At 43.7% G+C, this 22,482-nt stretch overlaps 1 protein-coding gene across 3 annotated transcripts; it reads right to left on the bottom strand.

Annotated features, from left to right (window-relative positions):
* Nucleotides 1–2,218: 2,218 nt before the first annotated feature.
* LOC130357704 (keratin, type II cytoskeletal cochleal-like) lies at nt 2,219–22,218 on the bottom strand. Of its 3 annotated transcripts, none has more exons than XM_056560430.1 (9): nt 22,134–22,218; nt 6,996–7,204; nt 6,807–6,867; nt 5,527–5,622; nt 4,788–4,952; nt 4,535–4,660; nt 4,092–4,312; nt 3,011–3,042; nt 2,219–2,928 (listed from the first exon to the last, which is right to left on the bottom strand). In XM_056560430.1, exons 1-9 carry the CDS (start codon nt 22,137–22,139, stop codon nt 2,621–2,623), a joined length of 1,224 nt encoding a protein of 407 aa, XP_056416405.1. In that variant the 5' UTR covers nt 22,140–22,218; the 3' UTR covers nt 2,219–2,620. The 3 variants fall into 3 exon arrangements, with proteins under 3 accessions (XP_056416405.1, XP_056416406.1, XP_056416407.1); XM_056560431.1 differs by lacking the exon at nt 22,134–22,218 and adding an exon at nt 21,209–21,474; XM_056560432.1 differs by lacking the exon at nt 22,134–22,218 and adding an exon at nt 7,286–7,953.
* Nucleotides 22,219–22,482: the final 264 nt, after the last annotated feature.

Raw genomic sequence — 22,482 nt, 5'->3', positions numbered from 1 at the left:
GCACAGCTCCCGGGATGAGACATCATCATTGAGCAGTTAGACAGAAAACTTCAGAACTGTCAGGATTCGGCAGGCTGGAGGCGGATCCTCTGTGTCAGAGAGGGATTGGCGTGGACCGTACCGCTGGACCGGTTCTAAGTTGCTACTGGTATTCACCAGAGCCCACCGCAAAGTGGGATGGTCTTGCTGTGGTGGTAGCAACCAGGTCGTATCCACTGGTAACGGCTCAACCTCTCTGACTGCTGAGACAGGCGCGGTACAAAAGGACAAGGCAAGAGCAAGGTCGGACGTAGCAGAAGGTCAGGGCAGGCAGCAAGGGTCGTAGTCAGGGACACAGGCTTGGGACATACACAAAACGCTTTCTCTGGCACAAGGCAACAAGATCCGGCAATGCTGGGAAGGGGAAGTGAGTTTATATGAGCAGGGAGCAGGTGGAAGCTAATAGACTGATTGGGCCAGGGACCAATCATTGGTGCACTGGCCCTTTAAATCTTAGAGAGCTGGCGCGCGCGCGCCCTAGAGTGCGGAGCCGCGCGCACCAGTACCTGACAGCCGGGGACTGGGACAGGTAAGTGGCTTGGGATGCGATTCGCGAGCGGGCGCGTCCCGCTATGCGTATTGCATCCCCGTCGGCCGTGTCAGTGCAGCGCTCCCGGTCAGCGGGTCTGACTGGGGCGCTGCAGAGAGGAGAACGCCGCGAGCGCTCCGGGGAGGAGCAGGGACCCGGAGCGCTCGGCGTAACAAGAAGCTAATAACTATTGGAAGGATTAAGATTTTTTAATAGAAGTAATTTACAAATCTGTTTAACTTTCCGGAGCCAGTTGATATATATATATATATAAAAAGCAGGTTTTGCCTGGAATTCCCCTTTAACTGGGAACAGATAGAAAGCCTATAAAGGGGTTGTCCAAAAATATTTTTTCCTCTAAATGTGGCCATGTCAGTGATCAGCCTCAGCCATTGAGTGTAGCCTTCCTTTTATTAATACATCTACAAGTGGTGAGCAGTGGTGAAGTGCAGTACAGTGATGAGCCTTACAAGTGGTGAGCCTTCCTTTTATTAATACATCTACAAGTGGTGAGCAGTAGTAACCAGACATTGTTGAAACAGCAGTGGTGGGGATCACAGCAGGTGAGTACGGGTTTTTATTTATTTAATTGGCCCTGCCTAGCTACTTTTTACTAAATTATAAAATTTAAAATATCTAGTTGTCACAGCGGCTTAAGTGGAGGCACTGACTTCCCACATTTCTCTAAATCAATTATGTTTCCACAGGTACACTCTAGTGTCCATTAAAAATAAAATGAGGTGCTCTTGATGGCAATGTGTCAACCAGACACAGCAATGATGGAAAAGTAACAGTCATTTACTTAACAAATTTGGCAAACAGTCTTCCACAGAGGATAGAGGTACAGTCTCTTATCAAGGAACTGAAAAAACAGTGACTGTGTCATAAAGTGCCTATTAAGTATATATGCAACAATATTTGTGTATGTGCATTCCTTCAGCCCTTCTTGGGGTGTGCTAGTCTTCATATCTTCATTGAGGTATCTTCACTAACTGGCTCTAGGCCTAACCTGAAGCCCTGGGGGCCTCTTGACTTTCTATGGAACTCTCATTTATCTCCACTAAATCTCAATAATTCCCCCCCACCCCCCGCCCCCCGGTCTCTCTCTCTCTATCTCTCTCTCTCTTTGTCTTATAGAAAGAAGTGATGATCTGGTGTATGGAGGCTTATCTTTGCAGAAGTATTGGTACCCCAAGCACAGCTGTCCCAGGTGTTGGGGCCTAGCTGATTTTTTCTCTGCACTGCCTAAAAAGTAAGTCTAGCGCTAATAGGTCAAACAGAAAACCAGTCTCCTTGTGGGTAGCTGTGACATTCCTCCTTGTGGTTCAGTTTAAACAAGTATCAGAGGGTTAATCTGATGTCTTCTAACAGTGGGTGTGGCCTGACATAGTTCAGCCGTGGCAGCCACAGCTAACAAGAAAACTGGATAGTCTTTTAACATGGTGGTTAATTTGGGCAACTGTGGTCCACCCATATTTTAATCCACTATAGCTCATAACGGTCAAATGTGGAGACTGTAAGTATCTTCATGAATTTTAGGAAAAATAGTAATACATATACGCCTTTGTTAACTCTTACTACATTTACTTATATAAGCAAAAAAGACAGATTTTCTTGTCAGAAAAGCAGAAAATGGTTTATTTGGGTAGTTTTAAACATATCTCCATCAATTTGCACACATACAATTTAGAGGAATTCTAACAACTGTTCACAAAAGGATGAATGACTGACTATAGCTTTGCATAGACAGTGTGCGGATCATGCTGAAAAGAATGGTGCTAAGAAATGCAAGTGAAATGTGGTAGATGTAAGTCAACACATTTATAAACACTTTATACTGAAACACTGTATTATGTCTAAGAAAGTTGTTCTTATCTTTATGATCTAAAAATCATGACTTATAGAACCACATTATTTAGTGCATTGGGTATTGTTTATGGCAGTCAAAAAGTACAGGTAAGTATCACCTAACTTCAAAGGGATGGATGAATAAGTGTAAAGACGTCAAGGGAAGCACAAAATGAGAAAGTTGCACATTAAACCTTACAAGCTTTAGACCTTTCTTGTGGATGATGTTGTTGTTTTTCTGACAATGCTAACACTTGAGGTGCTTCCACCAGAGGAGTACCCACCAGGACTGAGCAGACCACTTGTAGCATGATCAGCAGACCCAGTTTGTAATCCCCCTGTGCTATATCCAGAGCTGGAGGCCATGCCACTTCCACTGCTATATCTGTTGGAAGTGACATTTCTTCCACTGGAAGAGCTGAATCCAGATCCTGAGTTGTAGAGTCCGCTTCCACCTTCATAACCTCCTCCACCTGATGTCAGGACTCCTCCAGTGCTGGAGCTCACCACCGCTGTGAAGAACAAAACATTTGTTACTGGATGTCTTCTGCCAAAATGGCAAATGACCATAGCAATATCTGGAGGGATACTTACAGATGCTGACAGCACCTCCATCTCCAGACAATCTGCCAAGAAATATAGAGTATTGAGTCAAAGAATACTGGAGACTAATGCAGCATCTCTCTCTCTCTCTCTCTCTCTCTCTCTCTCTCTCTCTCTCTCTCTCTCTCTCTCTCTCTCTCTCTCTCTCTCTCTCTCTATTTATTTATTTTTTACTTATGTAATAGCAAACAAGGAGATACAAGTTACAGTGTACTATATGATATATACATTCTAGAAATTCTAAAGTCAAGTGGTTTTTATCTTACTTTTTATTTTATAAATATTGGGAATATGTTTCCATTAAGAGGTAAAACTGAATGACTATACATTTTAAAAGAACAAGGCAAACATACTATAGCAATCTAGCAATACTATAACAGTGTGGCAATCTGCTCATGCTGTACAACGGCTTGCGTCCTCCAAATATGGGATATGAGGCAAAGTAATGCAGGCCCCACCAAAATTCCAAAACAATGTCAACCCTTCCAAACTATTTCTTAACAAGATGAAATCAGAAATATATTAAATGAAAACATGTGATACTTGTTAGTGCACTGGAAGTGCTAAAATTCTGTTTTTAACATAGTTTAAATGAATTTTCCTCTCATTGTGTTATGGATTTTCATGTCATTTAAAGGGACACTATACCTTTAGTCATTCTTATTTCTATTACTATTACTATAGTTTGCCTGAGTGGCATTTGTGCTACAATTACACTACGGAATTTCTTTCTAATTGGAGATTTTGTCAGCTGCAGGCACTGCTGATATCCTTCTGCGCTAGGATCGTGCGGACCAATGCCGTCACCAGTGATGGCAGTACAGTCAACATAGATTTCCGCCAAAAAGAATGAACATGAGTCCAGAATTTGAAAATACTGCCACAGAAATTCTCCAGTGTGCATCGTGTAATGGTATCCCAGTGAAGACAACAGGAGACTGCTGCACCAGAATTCCGATGCTCGGTTGTGTGAACGTAGCCTAAGCCTAAGTTCCAAATATGTCAATGCAATTCCTTCTATTTTGGTAATTTGCCAACCTGGTTTTGGTCAAATAGTCACCATACTACTCACCTGCTCTCTTCTCCTTCCAGCAGTTTCCTGTAGGTGGCGATTTCAATATCCAGAGCCAGCTTGACGTTCATCAGCTCCTGGTATTCGCGCAGTTGGCGAGCCATTTCTTGCTTGGCTTTCTGAAGAGCATCCTCCAACTCAGCAAGTTTATTTTTAGCATCTCGGACAGCAGCTTCACCACGCTCCTCAGCTTCAGTTATAGCAGCTTCCAACCTGGCTCGCTTTTGAGGATGAAGGAGAAAAATATTAGTAAAAATATTTTTATATTTTGGTTTTGCAGAATTTGCTGATTTATAGATTCTATAGTAATAAGCATACTACAGGTTCATGATTCTTACATCAAGTTTACTCTACTGTATGATTTGCAGTTGTGAGCTTTGCATGTTCATGGTTAAGAAATTTGTGATGATTATGTCACAATGTTATATAAATTATTGTAATACCTGTGCTTTTATGCCATCAATTTCTCCCTTAAGTCTGTTTACCAGTCTGTTTAGCTCAGCAATTTCATTTTTGGTGTTCCTTAAGTCATCACCATGCTTACTAGCGCTGATGCGCAGTTCTTCATACTGAAAAAAAGAAAACAGGCAACACCAATCTATTAATAAAGGGAAATATGGGTTCATTGTATATCATTGAATTAATAGGGATTTCGTTTTAAGTGACTGCATTACAATAGGTCGGTAAGTATCTCACCTTAGATTGATACCATGTCTCAGCCTCTGCTCTGCTCTTATTAGCAATGTCCTCATATTGAGCTCTGACTTCTGCAATGATACTGTCCATATCCAGGTCTCTGCTGTTATCCATCGATACAACAACCGAGGTGTCGGAGATCTGGGCTTGAAGCTGATCTATTTCCTAAAATAAAATGTCAACCATCTATCAGTTATAGTCAATTACCCATACCTTTGGTTTCTACGGCTGCTTTTTTTAATGCTACAAAACAATGGCCCTGATTTACTAAGAATGGAGTGTAGGTTTATTTGTGGGTTTTAATTCCATGGAATTTACCATGGTTTCCCTACATTTTCCACTTTCCCTACATTTTGCTTTTTTTACACATGTTCTGATCTGTAGGGTTTTCCTCGGCTGAAATCCACCACATTTTCTGTGGAAACCTTAGTAAATATATTGAGTTCTTGTGAAAATGTCGGGAAAATGCCCCTTTTTTGTGACCACACCCCCTTTCCCCAATGGCAACGCTTCTTTTTCGGGTTTTCCTAGTAAAATGGAGAGTCAGTCTGATTTTTTTTAAATTCAGAATCTGGTGCTTGACACGATAAAACATGTCGGGTTTGCAATAGTAAAGGAGGGCAAATGTATTTGTTGATTATCTCTATGTTGTAGAGGTCAAAGCTCTTTAGATTATTAGAAGGAAGTTAGTGTAAAGAATTACTATAGAATAGAGTACCAACATGCCCAATAATATTACCATCTGGAAGATTGTACGTAGGAAGTTGATTTCATCTATCAGTGCTGACACCTTTGTCTCCAGTTCTGTTTTATTCAAGAAAGCTCCATCCACATCCTACATGAAAGAGGTTACATGTTACAATGTTAAAGTGACCAAGTTGTGAGACATTCTTATCAAGGATGCAGAACTGTATACAGTTGCGTATATACACATGTTGTGAAAGAGTTAATCATGGAGAATAACTCAACAATCTAGAGTATCCACTTAAAGTCAACCCACAAGAAAATTTTCATATATTTATTTACCAGTTACATGGTGGTAAAGGATTATTCCTAATGGTCAATTTGACCTAAGTCAATACATATGGTATAAGCTGTATAGCTAAAGGCCATCAGGCTTAAACCAGTATAGCATAAAACGATAACATAAAGCACATTTTCAGATTGTAAATAGTAGTAACAGTAGTATAGCTTAAAAAAGTAAGAAATTAAAGTCACAACTTAAGAGATCTGCCTCATAAACAGCACATGTCTGAGCAAGAAGGCCAGACTGTAGCTACATGGGCCAACTAGGTCACATTCTGTTGGCACATCTCAGCTGTGAAACAATGGCTTGGTCAATGGCTCTGGACTGCAGAAAATGGCTTGTTGTTTAGTGTTAGATATCACAAGAGGTAGAGGTAGTTCAGCAACAGCAGAACTCAAAGCTCTTGCCAGTAAATTAAAGACACTATCGTATTTTTGTTAGAAAAATGACCCAGAGAACAATGGTTCAACACAAAAGTAAAATATCTCAGATCCATTGTAGCTAGGCACAGATTCAGTTTTCTGTAGTTTACCTATCTAACACTTAGGCCAAGGTACGGTGGATTATTGGTACCCATTGCCAAGGCTAACTACTCCATCAGCCCCTCCCCATTATATGTCCCAGCCTTATATGATGTAAAGCTGGCATTTAAAGGGTAAGCTGGTTTATAATTGATACATGTCTACTACTGTGTACAATTATATACAATAGACCCACATTACAATTGATCCCTTGCAACCTGCTAAAAGATACCACAAACCTGTCCAAGTCCAAAGTAGTTATATGTGCAGAAATAAATAATATTGTTACCATAAAAATTCGGTGACCTATGTATGAATACAGTAGCTATGTAATATCCCAGAGGGTGAGAAGAAAACAAGGACAGGGATGTATAACATGATCATGACCACTATTAAAATAAACATAAGTTACCAAATATTTAGTACATGCAATGACAATGCAATGTGACAAATTTTCCGTTTTATACTCACTTTCTTAAGGACGACAAATTCATTCTCAGCAGCGGTGCGCTTATTGATTTCATCTTCATATCTGATGGAAAACCAAAGAATGCATATTTTGCACTATTTCTAGAAACAATAGTCATTGCTATTAATATTTCTACAGCAAAAATATAGATTTTTTTTGTTTTACAGTTATTGAAGACAGTTTTTACTTACTTTGTTTTAAAATCCTCTACCACATCTTGCATGTGCTTAAGCTCAGATTCCAATCTAATTCTATCCCCACCAAGGCCTTCAAGTTGCCTTCTTAGATTGTTGATGTAACTCTCAAAATGCGGTTCCAGATAGCTTTTCACTGTTTTTTGCTCTTGTAAAAGTGTCCATTTAGTGTCCAGCATTTTATTTTGTTGCTCCAGGAAACGGACCTGTAAATAAGTCAAAAATTTGTTACATGTTTATGATTTAGCCTTTTGTATTTACACAATATAGAATTACTGTTATTTTACCTTGTCAATGAAGGTGGCAAATCTGTTGTTGAGGTTTTTAATCTGGTCCTTTTCTTCTTTTCTTACTCTTTGTATGTTTGGATCAATCTCCAAATTTAGTGGTGTAAGGAGACTCTGGTTAATGGTAACAGGTGTGATTCCAGCTTGACCACCACCATATCCACCCCCAAGCCCAAGACCGAAACCACCAAATCCTCCACCAACACCATACCCACCACCAAATCCAGAGCCAGCACCATATCCTCCACCAAGCCGATAGCTGACGCTTGAACTAACACCACCACCAGATCCACTTCCACCATACATGTATGAGCTCCTCATAGGATGAGCACTTCCAACCGAGATTCTGCTTCCACCTGAGCCTACATTGTAAAGGCTTCTGCTAGCAAAGCTTGGACCTCTCCGGAAAGAGGTGGCACTGAATCCCCCCACATTCTTTGGTGTATAAGAACAAGAACTGAAGTTTTTAACTCCAGATTTAGAGGAACGATAGCTTGTCATTTTGTCTTTGGAATGATGATGAGTTGAATCAGAATTGGAATGGATAACAGCTTCTGACAGTACCAGCTCTGCTGGCATCTATTGGTTGTAAGATCTTATATATACAGATGCAAATTTGGGTTTGGTCAACAATAAAACAAAGATACCCTTTTATTGGCTTCTGTAGGCAGGCAATGCCCAAACCTAACCTGAAAATTAGGACTGTCTCACACACCTTAGACAAAAATTTCATAATTTGTATCTGGCGGCGTCTGCCCAATAAAACTATAATAATTTTATTTTGTTGAAACTGCAGAAACAGACAAATGAATCTGTGAATGTAATTTGTTCATAAGAAAAGCATACAAAAAAAAAATTACTAACTGGAATGATTCCAGCATTTCTCCGAGGAGATAAAAATAATCATAGAGGGTAAAGTGTCAAAATAAATTATGTTCATGTGTACTGCTGTCAAAGTGTTACATTTTACTGCCCTATGTGCAGTCTATAATAATTATATGTCTACATGACAAAGAGATCTCATAAAAGGCTAAAAGTGAAAATAAGAAACAATTGATGGACAGCACTCATTTTAGGATATATTGTATTATATTTTGGTTGTATGCTCATTGGTTTCATCCAGATTGGGGGGTACTTATGATAGGATGGAGCATGTACCTTATTCTACAGTAAGGCCTTCTCTTGAGAGATTTAAATCTGATTGTGGAGTATAGCTTTCGGGAAGTTCTAGATTTCATCCTGTGATTTGATCTACTAAACCAAAATATGTCTAGATTTTTCATAGTTACCACTGCAGTCTAACTTTATGACAACTTTTCAATTTTAGAGATCGTAATAGAGAGGCTTACACTTCCCTAAGTTGAACTTATGTGTCCAGTGAACAATGGGCACAGTGCACACAGTAAGTGCTTGTCATGATATTTACTGCAGTGTGCTCTGTAAAAAGGATGGCTCCCATTTTGGGATACTATTAGAGATGAGCGAACTTATGAAAAATTCAATTAGATTTTTCAAAAAAATCTGTTTCAATCAGAATTTATTTGTGGCAAATCTATATAAAAAATGGCTATTTCTGGACTACAGAGAGCCTCAATAGGGGCGTAGAACACTTTGCTTTGTTCTAACACACATATGGAGTGTGCTGGGGTAGTGAAATAATACTGTTATTCAGTATGACATGCAGATTACAGGCATTGCTTTTAGAATCGCTGTTGCAGAGTGGCACAGAGCCTGGAGGTGGCATCAGTATGAGGAGACCTTATAGTGGTGAATGACACAGCGTGGAGGTGTTGGCAGCATGAGCAGACCATATAGGGGCTGAATAACACAGCTTGGATGTGGCTGAAGCATGAGGAGACCCATATAGTGGCTGAATGACACAGCGGGGAGGTATTGGCAGCATGAGGAGACCATATAGTGGCTAAATGACACAGCGTGGAGGTGTTGGCAGCATGAGGAGACCATATAGTGGCTAAATGACTCAGCGTGGAGGTGTTGGCAGCATAAGGAGACCACATAGGGGCTGGATAACACAGCTTGGATGTGGCTGAAGCATGAGGAGACCATATAGTGGCTGAATGACACAGCGTGGAGGTGGCATCAGTATGAGGAGACCATATAGTTGCTGAATGACACAGCCTGGAGGTGGCAGCAGCATAAGTAGACATTAGGGCATCACAATCCCTAAGATTAAAAGACACATTTTGAAATTTAAATTGAACATTTATAGTGCTAGTGCTACCATAACACATTTTTAGGCCCATGCCCAGGCCCAGCAGCATCAGTAAACCATATATTGGCTGAATGACACAGCCTGGAGTTGGCTGAAGCATTAGGAGACTATATAGTGTCTGAATGGCACAGCCTGAAGTTGGCAAAAGCATGAGGAGACCATTGAAATTGAAGATTCTTAAATTGAAATTGAGGATTTTAAATTTAAATTTTGACTCCCAAGTTTTAGTGTCCCGGGCCCCGGCGTGGGGGTACAAAGGAAAAAAATTAAGAAGGAGTCACATGGCAGCACAATGACAGAGCCTGGAGGTGGCATCAGTATGAGGAGACCATATAGTTGCTGAATGACACAGCTTGGATCTGGCAGCAGCATGAGTAGACACTAGGGCTTCACAATCCCTAACATTAAAAGATTAATTTTGAAATTGAAACTGAAGATTTATGGTAGCTATTGCTACCATAAAAATGTTTAGTTCCTGGCCAAGGCCCAGCAGCATCAGTAAACCATATATTGGCTGAATGACACAGCCTGGAGTTGGCTGAAGCATGAGGAGACCATATAGTGGCTGAATGACACAGCGTGCAGTTGGCTGAAGCATTAAGAGACCATGTAGTGTCTGGATGGCACAGCCTGGAGTTGGCAGAAGCATGGGGAGACCATTGAAATTTAAGATTTATAGCTAGAAATGTAACTCCTTAAGGACGTAGGGCGTACCTGTACGCCCTATGCCCGGTCCCGGTGTTTAAAACGGGGTCACGCCATGACCCCGCATCACACCGGGTCGGTCCCGGGGTGGGGCTAACAGCGCGCGGCATCGATCGTTGTGCCGCGCGCTGTTAACCCTTCAGACGCGGCGATCAAAGTTGACCGCCGCATCTGAAAACGAAAGTAAACGCTTCCCGGCAGCTCAGTCGGGCTGATCGGGAAATCGCAATAAAATTGCGATGTTCCGATCAGCTGGGACGCAGGTGGAGTTCTCCTTGCCTGACTCCGCAGCGTCCGATCGTCGATTGATTGCTCCAAGCCTGAGCTACAGGCTTGAGCAATCAAGCCCCTATCTGACTGAAACGTGCAAAGCTATGGCTTTGCAGGGATCAGCATAGGAGATCAGTGTGTGCAGTGCTATAGCTCCCTATGGGAGCTATTGCACTGCAAAAAAAAAGTGACATTTTTTTTTAACAAAGGCCATTTAACCCCTTCCCTAATAAAAGTTTGAATCACCCCCCTTTTCCCATAAAAAAAAACTGTGTAAATAAAAATAACAATAAACATATGTGGTATCGCCACGTGCACAAATGTCCGAACTATAAAAATATATCATTAATTAAATCGCACGGTCAATGGCGTGCGCGGAAAAAAATTCCAAAGTCCAAAATAGTGTATTTTTGGTCACTTTTTATATCATGAAAAAATGAATAAAAAGCGATCAAAAAGTCCGATCAATACAAAAATGGTACTGATAAAAACTTCAGAACACGGTACAAAAAATTTGCCCTCATATAGGCCCGTACGCAGAAAAATAAAAAATTTATAGGAGTTAGCATAACATATAAATTTTCCTGCATGTAGTTATGATTTTTCTCTGAAGTACGACAATATCCAACCTATATAAGTAGGGAATTATTTTAACCGTATGGACCTACAAAATAAAGATAAGGTGTTATTTTTACCGAAAAATGCACTGCATAGAAGCGGAAGCCCCCAAAATTTACAAAATGAAATTTTTTCTTAAATTTTGTCGCACAATGAATTTTTTTTCCATTTCGCCATAGATTTTTGGGTAAAATGACTAATGTCACTACAAAGTAGAATTGGTGGCGCAAAAAATAAGCCATCATATTGGATTTTATGTGCAAAATTGAAAGCGTTATGATTTTTAGAAGGTGATGAGGAAAAAATTTTAATGCAAAAACGGAAAAACCCTTCGTCCTTAAGGGGTTAAGATTTTGAAATTGAAATTGAGGATTTTGAAATTGAAATTCCCAAGTTTTAGTGTCCCGGGCCCCCCATGTGTGGGTACAAAGGATGAAATATAACAAGGAGTCAGATGTCACATGGCAGCACAATGACAGAGCCTGGAGGTGGCATCAGTATGAGGATGTGGCTGAATGACTACCTGGAGTTTGTGGCAGCATGGGGAGACCAAATAGTGTCTGAATGGCACAGCATTGAGCTGGCAGCAGCATGTGTAGACACTAGGGCTTCACAATCCCTAAGATTAAAAGATTTATGCTAGCTAGTGCTGCCATAATTTTTTTTTTAGGCCCAGGCCCAGCAGCATCAGAAAACCATATATTGGTTTAATGACACAGCCTGGAGGTGGCTGAATCATGAGACCATATAATGGCTGAATTGCACAGCCTGAAGGTGGCTGAAGTATGAGAAGACCATTGAAATTTAAGATTCTTAAAATTAAAGTTGTCAGGATCCGGACTGGTATGCAGTGAGGACACTGGATGTGGATCCTCTGTGTCAGTGAGGTGATGGCATGGGCCGAACAAGGGGAACGGAATCTAAGGGGTTACTGGTTTTCACCAGAGCCCGCCGCAAAGCGGGATGGACTTGCAGCGGCAGGTAACCCCCAGGTCGTTCCACCCGATAGTGACTCAACCCCACTGACAGCTGAGACAGGCGCGGTACACAGGGACAAGGCAAGAGCAAGGTCGGAAGTAGCAGAAGGTCAGGGCAAGTGTATTTCGAAGTTGAAGCGGGCAAAAAACAACGACCATCTAGCCTGGCGAGGATTCAGACGCTGAGTGGACTGGAGGTAATACAGATTCTTGTAGTCAGTGTAAATGACAATGGGGTGTTTGGAACCCTCCAATAGATGTCTTCACTCCTCGAGTGCTAACTTGATGGCCAGAAGTTCACGATCTCCAATAGAGTATTTATTTTCTGCCGGAGAGAAAGTTTTTGAGAAAAAACCACAAGTAATGTTACGTCCGGTAGAGTTTTTTTTGCAGAAGTATGGCTCCGACTGAGGAAGCGTCTACTTCCAGGAAGAATGGTTTTAACGGATCAGGTCTGGACAGAACTGGTGCAGAGGGGAAGGCAGCTTTGAGTCGATTGAAGGCCTCATCCGCTTGTGGAGGCCACAACTTAGGATTAGCATTCTTCCTGGTCAGAGCCACAATAGGGACCACAATGGTGGAAAATTGGGGAATATTAATCGATAATAGTTCAGAAGGGCGTGGCCAATCCAAAACCGCCGACAGTTTATCTGGATCCATTTGAAGCCCTTCGCCAGAGACTAGGTAACCTAGGAAAGGAAGATTGTTGCATTCAATGAGGAATTTGGAGCACTTGACGGACATGACGACGGTGTTCCTCTAAGTAAGAGGAAAAAATAAAGATGTCATCCAAGTAGACCACAACACAGGTATACAATAAGTCCCGAAAGATCTCATTAACAAAGTCCTGGAAGACTGCAGGGGCGTTGCAGAGCCCAAAGGGCATAACTAGATATTCAAAATGCCCATCTCTGGTATTGAAAGCGGTTTTCCACTCATCACCTTTACGGATGCTAATAAGATTATACGCGGCTCTTAAGTCCAGTTTGGTGAAGATACTTGCTCCGCGTAGACGGTCAAAGAGTTCGGAGATCAAAGGCAGGGGATAGCAGTTTTTGATGGTAATCTTGTTTAAACCGCGGTAGTCAATACATGGGTGTAAGGATCCATCCTTTTTAGAAACAAAGAAGAACCCCGCTCCAGCAGGGGATGAGAATTTCCGAATAAAACCTCTCTTTAGGTTCTCCTGGATATACGCCGTCATGGCTTGAGTCTCTGGGGCTGACAGAGGGTAAATCCTGCAACGGGGCGGAGTGGTACCAGGAAGAAGGTCAATGGGACAATCAAAAGGTCTATGTAGAGGTAAGACCTCTGCTTGCTTTTTGCAGAATACATCTGAATAGTCCTGGTAAGCCTTGGGAAGGCCCGGCAAAGATGAATCCTCAGGGGTTTGAAAAGTGGGAGCAGATGTGAGACATCACTTGTGACAAAAAGGACCCCAACTTTTGATCTCCCCGGTGGTCCAGTCGAGGGCAGGAGCATGACGCTGGAGCCATGGCAGGCCGAGAAGAACTTCAGAGGTGCAGTTAGGCAGAACGAAAAATTCAATTCTTTCATAGTAAAGTCCTATGCTCATGGGCAGGGGTTCAGTGCGATAGCGCACAGTGCAGTCCAATTTTTCTCCATTTACAGAAGAGATAAAGAGTGGCTTGACGAGACGGGTTACTGGAATATTGAACCTATTAACGAAAGAGGCCAAGATAAAGTTTCCTGCAGAACCTGAGTCCAAGAAGGCCACTGCTGAGAAGGAGGAGTTGGCGGAAGGAGAAATCCGCACAGGTACAGTCACACGTGGAGAGGCTGAATTCACACCAAGTGTTGTTTCACCCTTGGGAAGTAGGTGCGTTCGTTTCTCCTGACGCGGAGGGTGGATAGGACAGTCTTTTAGGAAATGTTCGGTACTAGCACAGCACAGGCACAAATTCTCATTTCGGCGGCGAGTCCTCTCTTGTAGGGTCAGGCGAGACCGATCCACTTGCATAGCCTCCTCGGCGGAAGGCACAGGAAGAGATTGCAAAGGACGTTGGAAGAGAAAAATCGCCTGGTGTGAACAAGATCCTTTTCCTGTCAAAGCTCCTGGCGTCTTTCCGAGAAACGCATGTCGATGCGGGGGGCCAAATGGATGAGTTCTGACAGATTAGCAGAAATTTCACGTGCGGCCAGGACATCTTTGATGTTACTGGATAAGCCTTTCTTGAAGGTCGCGCAGAGGGCCTCCTTATTCCAGGACAGCTCTGAAGCAAGGGTGCGGAACTGGATGGCGTATTCACCCACAGAAGAACTCCCTTGGACAAGGTTCAGCAAAGCAGTCTCGGCTGAGGAAGCCCGGGCTGGCTCCTCAAAAACACTACGTACTTAAGAGAAGAAGGACTAGATAGTAGCGGTGGCGGAATCGTTGCAGTCCCAAAGCGGTGTGGCCCATGACAAGGCCTTTCCAGACAGGAGACTGACCTCGAAAACCACCTTAGACCGTTCAGTAGGGAATTGGTCCGACATCACATCCAGGTGTAGGGAGCACTGGGACAGGAATCCACGGCACTGTTTAGAGTCCCCATCAAACTTGTCCGGTAGAGACAGGCGGAAGCTGGGAGCAGCCACTCGCTGCGGAGGAGATGCAGGAGCTGGCGGAGGAGATGGTTGCTGTAGTTATGGCAGAAGCTGTTGCAGCATAACGGTCAGTTGAGTCAGCTACTGTCCTTGTTGCGCGATCTGCTGTGATTGCTGGGTGACCACGGTGGTTAGGTCAGCGACACTAGGCAGCGGGACCTCAGCGGGATCCATGGCTGGATCTACTGTCAGGATCCGGACTGGTATGCAGCGAGGACACTGGAGGTGGATCCTCTGTGTCAGTGAGGTGATGTAGTGGGCCATACCAGGGGAACGGAATCTAAGGGGTTACTGGTTTTCACCAGAGCCTGCCGCAAAGCGGGATGGACTTGCAGTGGCAGGTAACCCCCAGGTCGTTCCACCCGATAGCGACTCAACCCCAGTGACAGCTGAGACAGGCGCGGTACACAGGGACAAGGCAAGAGCAAGGTCGGACGTAGCAGAAGGTCAGGGCAGGCAGCAAAGGGTCGTAGTCAGGGGCAACGGCAAAGGTCTGGATACACAGGCTTGGGATACACAAAACACTTTCTCAGGGCACTAGGGCAACAAGATCCGGCGAGGACAGGAAGGGGAAGTGGGTTTTTACAGGAATGGGAAGTGATCAACAACTGATTGGGCCAGGCCCCTAGAGAGCGGGGCCGCGCGCTCCGGGACGTGAAAGCCGGGGAACGGGACAGGTGAGTGGATTGGGATGCGACCCGTGGGCGGGCGTGTCCCGCTATGTGGATCGCATCCCCACCGGCAGTGACAGTGCAGCACTCCCGGTCAGCGGGTCTGACCGGGTCGCTGCAGACAGGAGAATGCCGCAAACGCTTCGGGGAGGAGGAGGGACCGGGAGCGCTTGGCGTAGCAAAAGTTAAGATTTTAAAATTGAAATTGAGGATTTTGAAATTAAAATTTTAACTTCCAAGTTTTAGGGTCCCGGGCCCGGTGTGTGGGTATAAAGGACCAAATTTAACAAGGAGTCACATGTGACATGGCAGCACATTGACAGAGCCTGGAGGTGGCATCAGTATGAGGAGACCATATAGTGGCTGAATGACTACCTGGAGTTTGTGGCAGCATGGTAAGACCATATAGTGTCTGAATGGCACAGCCTTTAGTTGGTTGAAGCATGAGGACAACATATAGTGGCTGAATGGCACAGCCGGGAGTTTGTGGCAGAATGAGGAGTGGTGGAATTGCACAGTCTGGAGTTGGCTGAAGCATGAGGAGACCATATAGTGACTGAATGAGACAGCCTGGAGGTGGCAGCAGCAGCATGAAAGTGACCCTCATGCAGAGGAATTTCCCAAATTTGGGACCAGCGCCTTAATTATGTTTTGCAGTATCCATGGCAGCCCAATGAGGACGCCTGGAGGTTGTAGCATCAGCATGAATAGACCATAGAGCAGCACAATTAGAGAGCCTGGAGGTGGCAGCATCAGCATGAAGAGACCATAGAGCAGCACAATTAGAGAGCCTGGTGGTGGCAGCATCAGCATGAGGAGACCATATGGTGGCACAATAACAGAGCGTGGAGGCGGTAGCATCAGCATGAGGAGACCATAGAGCAGCACAATGAGAGAGCCTGGAGATGGCAGCATCAGCATGAGGAGACCATATGGCGGTACAATGACAGAGCTTGGAGGTGGTAGCAAGAGCATGAGGAGACCAAATGGCGGCACAATGACAGAGCTTGGAGGTGTTAGCATTAGCGTGAGGAGACCATAGAGCAGCACAATGACAGAGCCTGGAGGTGGTAGCATTAGCATGAGGAGACCATAGAGCAGTGCAATGACAGAGCCTTTAGGTTGCAGCAGCAGCATAAGGGCCATGCCAACTGAGGGTTGAGTCTGAGGAACCCACTGACTGTTGACTGGGGGTGTCAGATGTCACTTGGGATTAAGTGGAAAAACGAGTGAACCGATCAATCACGGCTGCAGGGTTGCTGGTCGAGACAAGACTGCTAGCTGACACCGGGAGCTCAGACCTCTTGCTGCGACTCCAACTGCCACATGCCCCTACTCTGCTGCAACCTCTGCCTGAGCCTGATGAATTTAGACCTCTGCCACTCCACTGTGCACGTCCTGGCACTACTCTGACATACTTATTGTGTATATGAGGGGAGTACAATACACTTCACTACGCTTAAAACAGTATTTGTTTAGAACAGCAGCAGGTGTGTACTATTGGCTGTCCTTTCACTGCATATATAGGCCCTTGACAGATTAACAGGTACAAAATAGTACACTACTTAGATGTACGTATGTGGCATGCACTTATGAGGGCAGAAAAATACACTACAGTACACTTAAAAAAGTATAAAACCAGCCGGTGAGTACTTTTGCCGTGACTTTCACAGTATCTAGGCCAGTGTTTCCCAACCTTTTTCGGATCGGGGAACACCTCAGAAAAAAAAAATTCCGTGGGGCACCCCTAACGAAATTGACGAGCCAAAAAAAAAAAAAAAAAGGAAAAAACGGTAAAAAACACAACGCACTATATCTATTTATCAGTGGGTATGTAGTTTAAAGTGCTGCTTTATACAGCAACTCACAAATGACATCTTCTCTAATTTGCATCGTTGCCTTCTCTTCTCCATCTGGTCCGGGCCATCAACACGATTTCTTCCACACACAATTCTTCACCGTTACATCTGCAAAACAAACCTATTAGGCTCGGCACTTTTTATCATGGGTGACAGAGGGGTGTAGAAGAGTGTACATGGGTGACAGAGGGGTGTAGAGGGGTGTAGAGGAGTGTACATGGATAAAAGAGGGGTGTAGAGGAGTGTACATGGGTGACAAAGGGGTGTAGAGGAGTGTAGAGAGGGGTGTAGAGAAGTGTACAGAGGGGTGTAGAGGAGTGTACATGGGTGACAAAGGGGTGTAGAGGAGTGTAGAGAGGGATGTAGAGGAGTGTACAGAGGGGTGTAGAGGAGAGTACAGAGGGGTGTAGAGGTATGTACAGAAGGTGGTAGAGGAGTGTACAGAGGGGTGTACAGGAGTGTACAGAGGGGTGTAGAGGAGTGTACATGGGTGACAGATGGATGTACATGGGTGACAGATGGGTGTTGAGGAGTGTACATGGGTGACATATGGGTGTAGAGGAGTGTACATGGGTGACAGATGGTTGCAGAGGAGTGTACATGGGTGACAGATGGATGTGCATGGGTGACAGAGGGGTATAGAGGAGTGTACATGGGTGACAGAGGGGTATAGAGGAGTGTACATGGGTGACAGAGGGGTGTAGAGGAGTGTACATGGGTGACAGAGGGGTGTAGAGGAGTGTATATGGGTGATAGATGGGTGTACATGGGTGACAGAGGGGTGTAGAGGAGTGTACAGAGGGGTATAGGGAGGTGTACAAGGGTGACAGATGGGTGTAGAAGAGTGAACATGGGTGACGGGGGCATAGGGAATGACATAGGGGTGGAAAGGTGTGACAGAGGGGTGAATCGGGGGTGGACATGGATGACAAGGATGTGGTCAAAGGGGTGGATAATGGAGAGTGAACATGGGTGACGGGGATGGACGGGGTGACAGAGGGTTGGATGGGGGGGTGGACATGGATGACAGGAGGGTGAACATGGAAGACAGGGGGTCAGAGGGGTGGACAAGGGTGACAAGGGGGTAAAAGAGGGACAGGAGTGACAGAGAGGGGTGGACTGGGGTGACAGATGGGTGAACAGGAGGGTGGACATGGGTGACAGGGTAGACTACAGGGGTAGACGGGGGGTAAACATGAGTAGCAGAGATGGACAGGATAGTGGACAAAGCGGACATGGATGACAGGAGGGTGGACATGGGTGATGGGGATGATAGGAGGGTGGACATGTGTGAGAGGGGGGTGGTGATGAGTGACATGGGTGACAGGGGGGGTGGACATGGGTGACAAGGATAGATAGGGAGGTGGACAAGGCGGACATGGATGACAAAGGGGTGGACATGAGTGATGGGGGGGTAGAGGATAGACCTGGGTGACGGTGGTGGGGGGGTTTGGACAGGGTTGAGAAGGGGTAACAGAGGAGTGGAAAGGGTACAGTACCTTAAGCAAGCCAGTCCGCGCAGCTTGCAGTTTCACGGCAGGCATGGGAGTCCGGCGCAGATGCAGCTCGTTGCGCCCCAGGGCACCATTTTCGGCTCACTGCGCCGCAAGGGAGAGGGGGACTCAGGGGGACACAGGGGAATGCAGCACTGCGGTTGGGAATCACTGATCTAGGCCCTTGACAGATTAACAGGTACAAAATAGTACACTACTAAGATGTAGGTATGTGGTATGCACTTATGAGGGCAGAAAATTGCGGTACAGTGTGCTTAAAAAAACATATTTTAGTAAAACACCAGCCAGTGATTACTTTTGCCTGGACTTTCACAGTATCTAGGCCCTTGACAGATTAATAGGTACAAAATAGTACACTATTTAGATGTACGTATGTGGTATGCACTTATGAGGGCAGAAAAATGCGCTACAGTACACTTAAAAAGGATCTGAGTACAAAACCAGCCGGTGAGTACTTTTGCCTAGACTTTTACAGGATCTAGGCCCTTGACAGATTAACAGGTACAAAATAGTATACTACTTAGATGTAGGTATGTTGTATGCACTTATGAGGGCAGAATAATGCACTACAGTACACTTAAAGTATCTGAGTACAACACCAGCCGTTGAGTACTTTTGCCTGGACTTTAACAATATCTAGGCCCTTGACAGATCAACAGGTACAAAATAGTACACTAATTAGATGTACATATGTGGAATGCACTTATGAGGGCAGAAAAATGAGAAACAGTATGCTTAAAAAAGTGTATTTTAGTTAAATACAAGCCACTCATTACTTTTGCCTGGACTTTCACAGTATATGGGCCCTTGACAGATTAACAGGTACAAAATAGTACATTACTTAGATGTACATATGTGGTATGCATGTATGAGGACAGAAAGATGTGGTACAGTACGCTTACAAACATTTATTTTAGTAAAACACCAGCCAGTGATTACTTTTGCCTGGACTTTCACAATATCTAGGCCCTTGACAGAATAACGGGTACAAAATAGTACACTACTTAGATGAGAGTATGTGGTATGCACTTATGAGGGCAGAAAAATGCGCTACAGTAGGCAAAAAAGCCCCAAAAATGCAGTCACTGTGTACTAAACCCAAAATTGCAAAAATACTCTCTCAAATACTATTAGGAATGGACTGCTGGGTATGGATTATACCGTCTACAGACTAGTATAACCAGCAGACCAGTTGTTGTGGAACAAAGACACAGATTTGCCCTAAAAAAATTATTTCTCCTTCCTGTGAAAATGTTTCTGCAGCTGAGGCAAGGTCTCTGCCGCTCTCTGTAATACAATGCTGTTCACAGTGACTGAGGGGTTAATCGCTGCAGTAAGAATTACTTTCTGTGCAAATACACTTTGCGATGTCCATCCTATCTTTATGCAGTGTAATGAATTATATGACAAGCCGCAAAATGGCTGCCGAATATATAGGGCTATGACATCACAGGGGTGACTGGCTGCTGATAGCCTGCATCCTGCATGTGATTCAGGGTCATCCCGCCTACTTCCCTTCTCGCCTTCACATCTTTCCTTACACGTACTGACATCTGGATCTGCCATTTTAGATGCCCTGGTGCCTGCACCGCAGTAAATTGAGTTTAATGAAGCGATTTGCGCAATAGAATTGCTTATCTCTAGATAATATATTTATAATAAAGATCTAAACTCTTAGCCAACCAGATGCTGACCCTCTGAAGTCTATTTGTAGTGTCCTGTAATTCTGAACCCTCTCTTTGTAGATAATGCTGAACAGCAAGTAGAAATCATGCTAGGCTATTAATGTGCCTGTGTAGCTGATACCTTCTCTTATCTTTTAGAAAGAACTCATGATTAGGGGATATTCTAGCTGCTAATAGTGATGAGCGGCATTACCCATATTCGAACTTGCGATATTTCGCGAATATATAGACGAATATTCATCCTATATTTGCGAATTTCGCGTATTCGTTATATTCGCATATGTGAATATTCACTAGTTGCGTATTCGAGGAAGAAAACAGTGAGGGGGTGGGCAACTTTACTATTGGTTTCTAGGGATGTTGTTGATACCCTCTGACAAGTGTATTTGCATCATTCTAATTGGCCCACAAGTGAAAAGAAGGAATATGCGAATATGCGCATATGTGAAAAAAGCGAATATGCGCAATTTCGAATATATAGCGAATATATTCGTAATATTCGTGAATTCGTGAATTTGCCATATTCGCGATAAAAATTTGAAATGCGAATATTCGCGCCCAACACTAACTGCTAAAGCCCTGACCACCCCCGAGGGATTGCCTTCTCACCCCCCATTTTTAAAACTTTTAATATAGTGTTCCTTGTGTACAGTATGGTTAATTAAGAAGTACCTGTCAACAAATAAACTTTTCTAAACTAACTCAGGCTATGTTCCCTAACTACTAACACCCCTCCCACCCTTAATAAAAAAAATTCAGAGCTTTAAAAAGCTGTGTATCATACCTTTATTCTTGCTCACATAGTGCAATCTCCCAGCAGAAGAAAGTTGGCGTTTCCCAGCAGGCATGACATCACTGAAGCCTGCTGGCGGACCACTTCCGCCCTCACATGGTTGCAGTGCTATGATGAATAGAAGACCTCAAGCTCTGTGCATCTTTCAATGAGGCTCTGTGTAGCTTTCAGTCTGTGCAGTTTTCAGTGAGGCTCTATGCATGTTCCAGTGAGGCTCTGTGCATGTTTCAGTGAGGCTCTGTGCATGTTTCAGTGAGGCTCTGTGCAGCTTTCAGTGAGGCACTTTGCAGCTTTCAATAAGGCTCTGTGCAGCTGTTAGTCAAGCTCAGAGAAACACTTCCTGAGTTTGGTCTCCTGCCAGACCAGGAGGAGACCAAACTCACTGTATTAATTGTGGCATGGAACAGAACAGAGACATCTAGCGGCCATTTTTTTTCTATTACAATTTAAAGATATTTATGTTGATAATTTTAAAAGCAAGTGAATGGGAAAGTGTCTGCTAGTTACAGTAACAATTTAAACATTGCAGTAAATAAATCTTGTATATACATCATACATCCATATATATATATATATATATATATATATATATATATATATATATATAAATAAAACTCAATGGGGGAGATTTATCAAAACCTGTGCAGAGGAAAAGTTGCCCAGTTGCCCATAGCAACCAATCAGATTGCTTCTTTCATTTTTAACAAGGCCTCTGCAAAGCGAATGTAGCGATCTGATTGGTTGCTATGGGCAACTGGGCTACTTTTCCTCTGCACAGGTTTTGATAAATCTCCCCCAATGTGTGTGTATGTTCCAGCATCACATCCAAATGGCTAAAGATATTAACATGAAACTTGGCACACGTTACATATATGTCAACAACAAACATAGGATAGGTAATTTAATCCTTACTCACCCCCATTTGCCAGGGTCAGGGTTTTTGTTTAAAGTCCCATACAAGTCTGTGGGAAATATATGGTACTGCACAACTTCCAAACGGCTGGAGATATTTCGATAATACTTGGTCACATGTTACTTATATGTCCACTTAAAATATAAGACAGTTAATTTAACCCTTAGCTACCTGCATTTGTGAGGGTCAGGGTTTTCGTTTAAAGTCCCATGCAAATCAATGGGAAATGTATGTTCCCACATACGTTCCGTATGGCTGGAGATATTTCAATACCTGGTACACATATTACAGGTCGGGATATGAGGACGGGGTATATGAACGGATAGGAAGTCGGAATAGGAGGTCGAGATAG

The sequence above is a fragment of the Hyla sarda genome, chromosome 2 (assembly GCF_029499605.1).
Source record: "Hyla sarda isolate aHylSar1 chromosome 2, aHylSar1.hap1, whole genome shotgun sequence".
Lineage (NCBI taxonomy): Eukaryota > Metazoa > Chordata > Amphibia > Anura > Hylidae > Hyla > Hyla sarda.
Note: the sequence above shows the minus strand (reverse complement) of the source record. Positions and strands in the feature narration are given on the sequence as shown.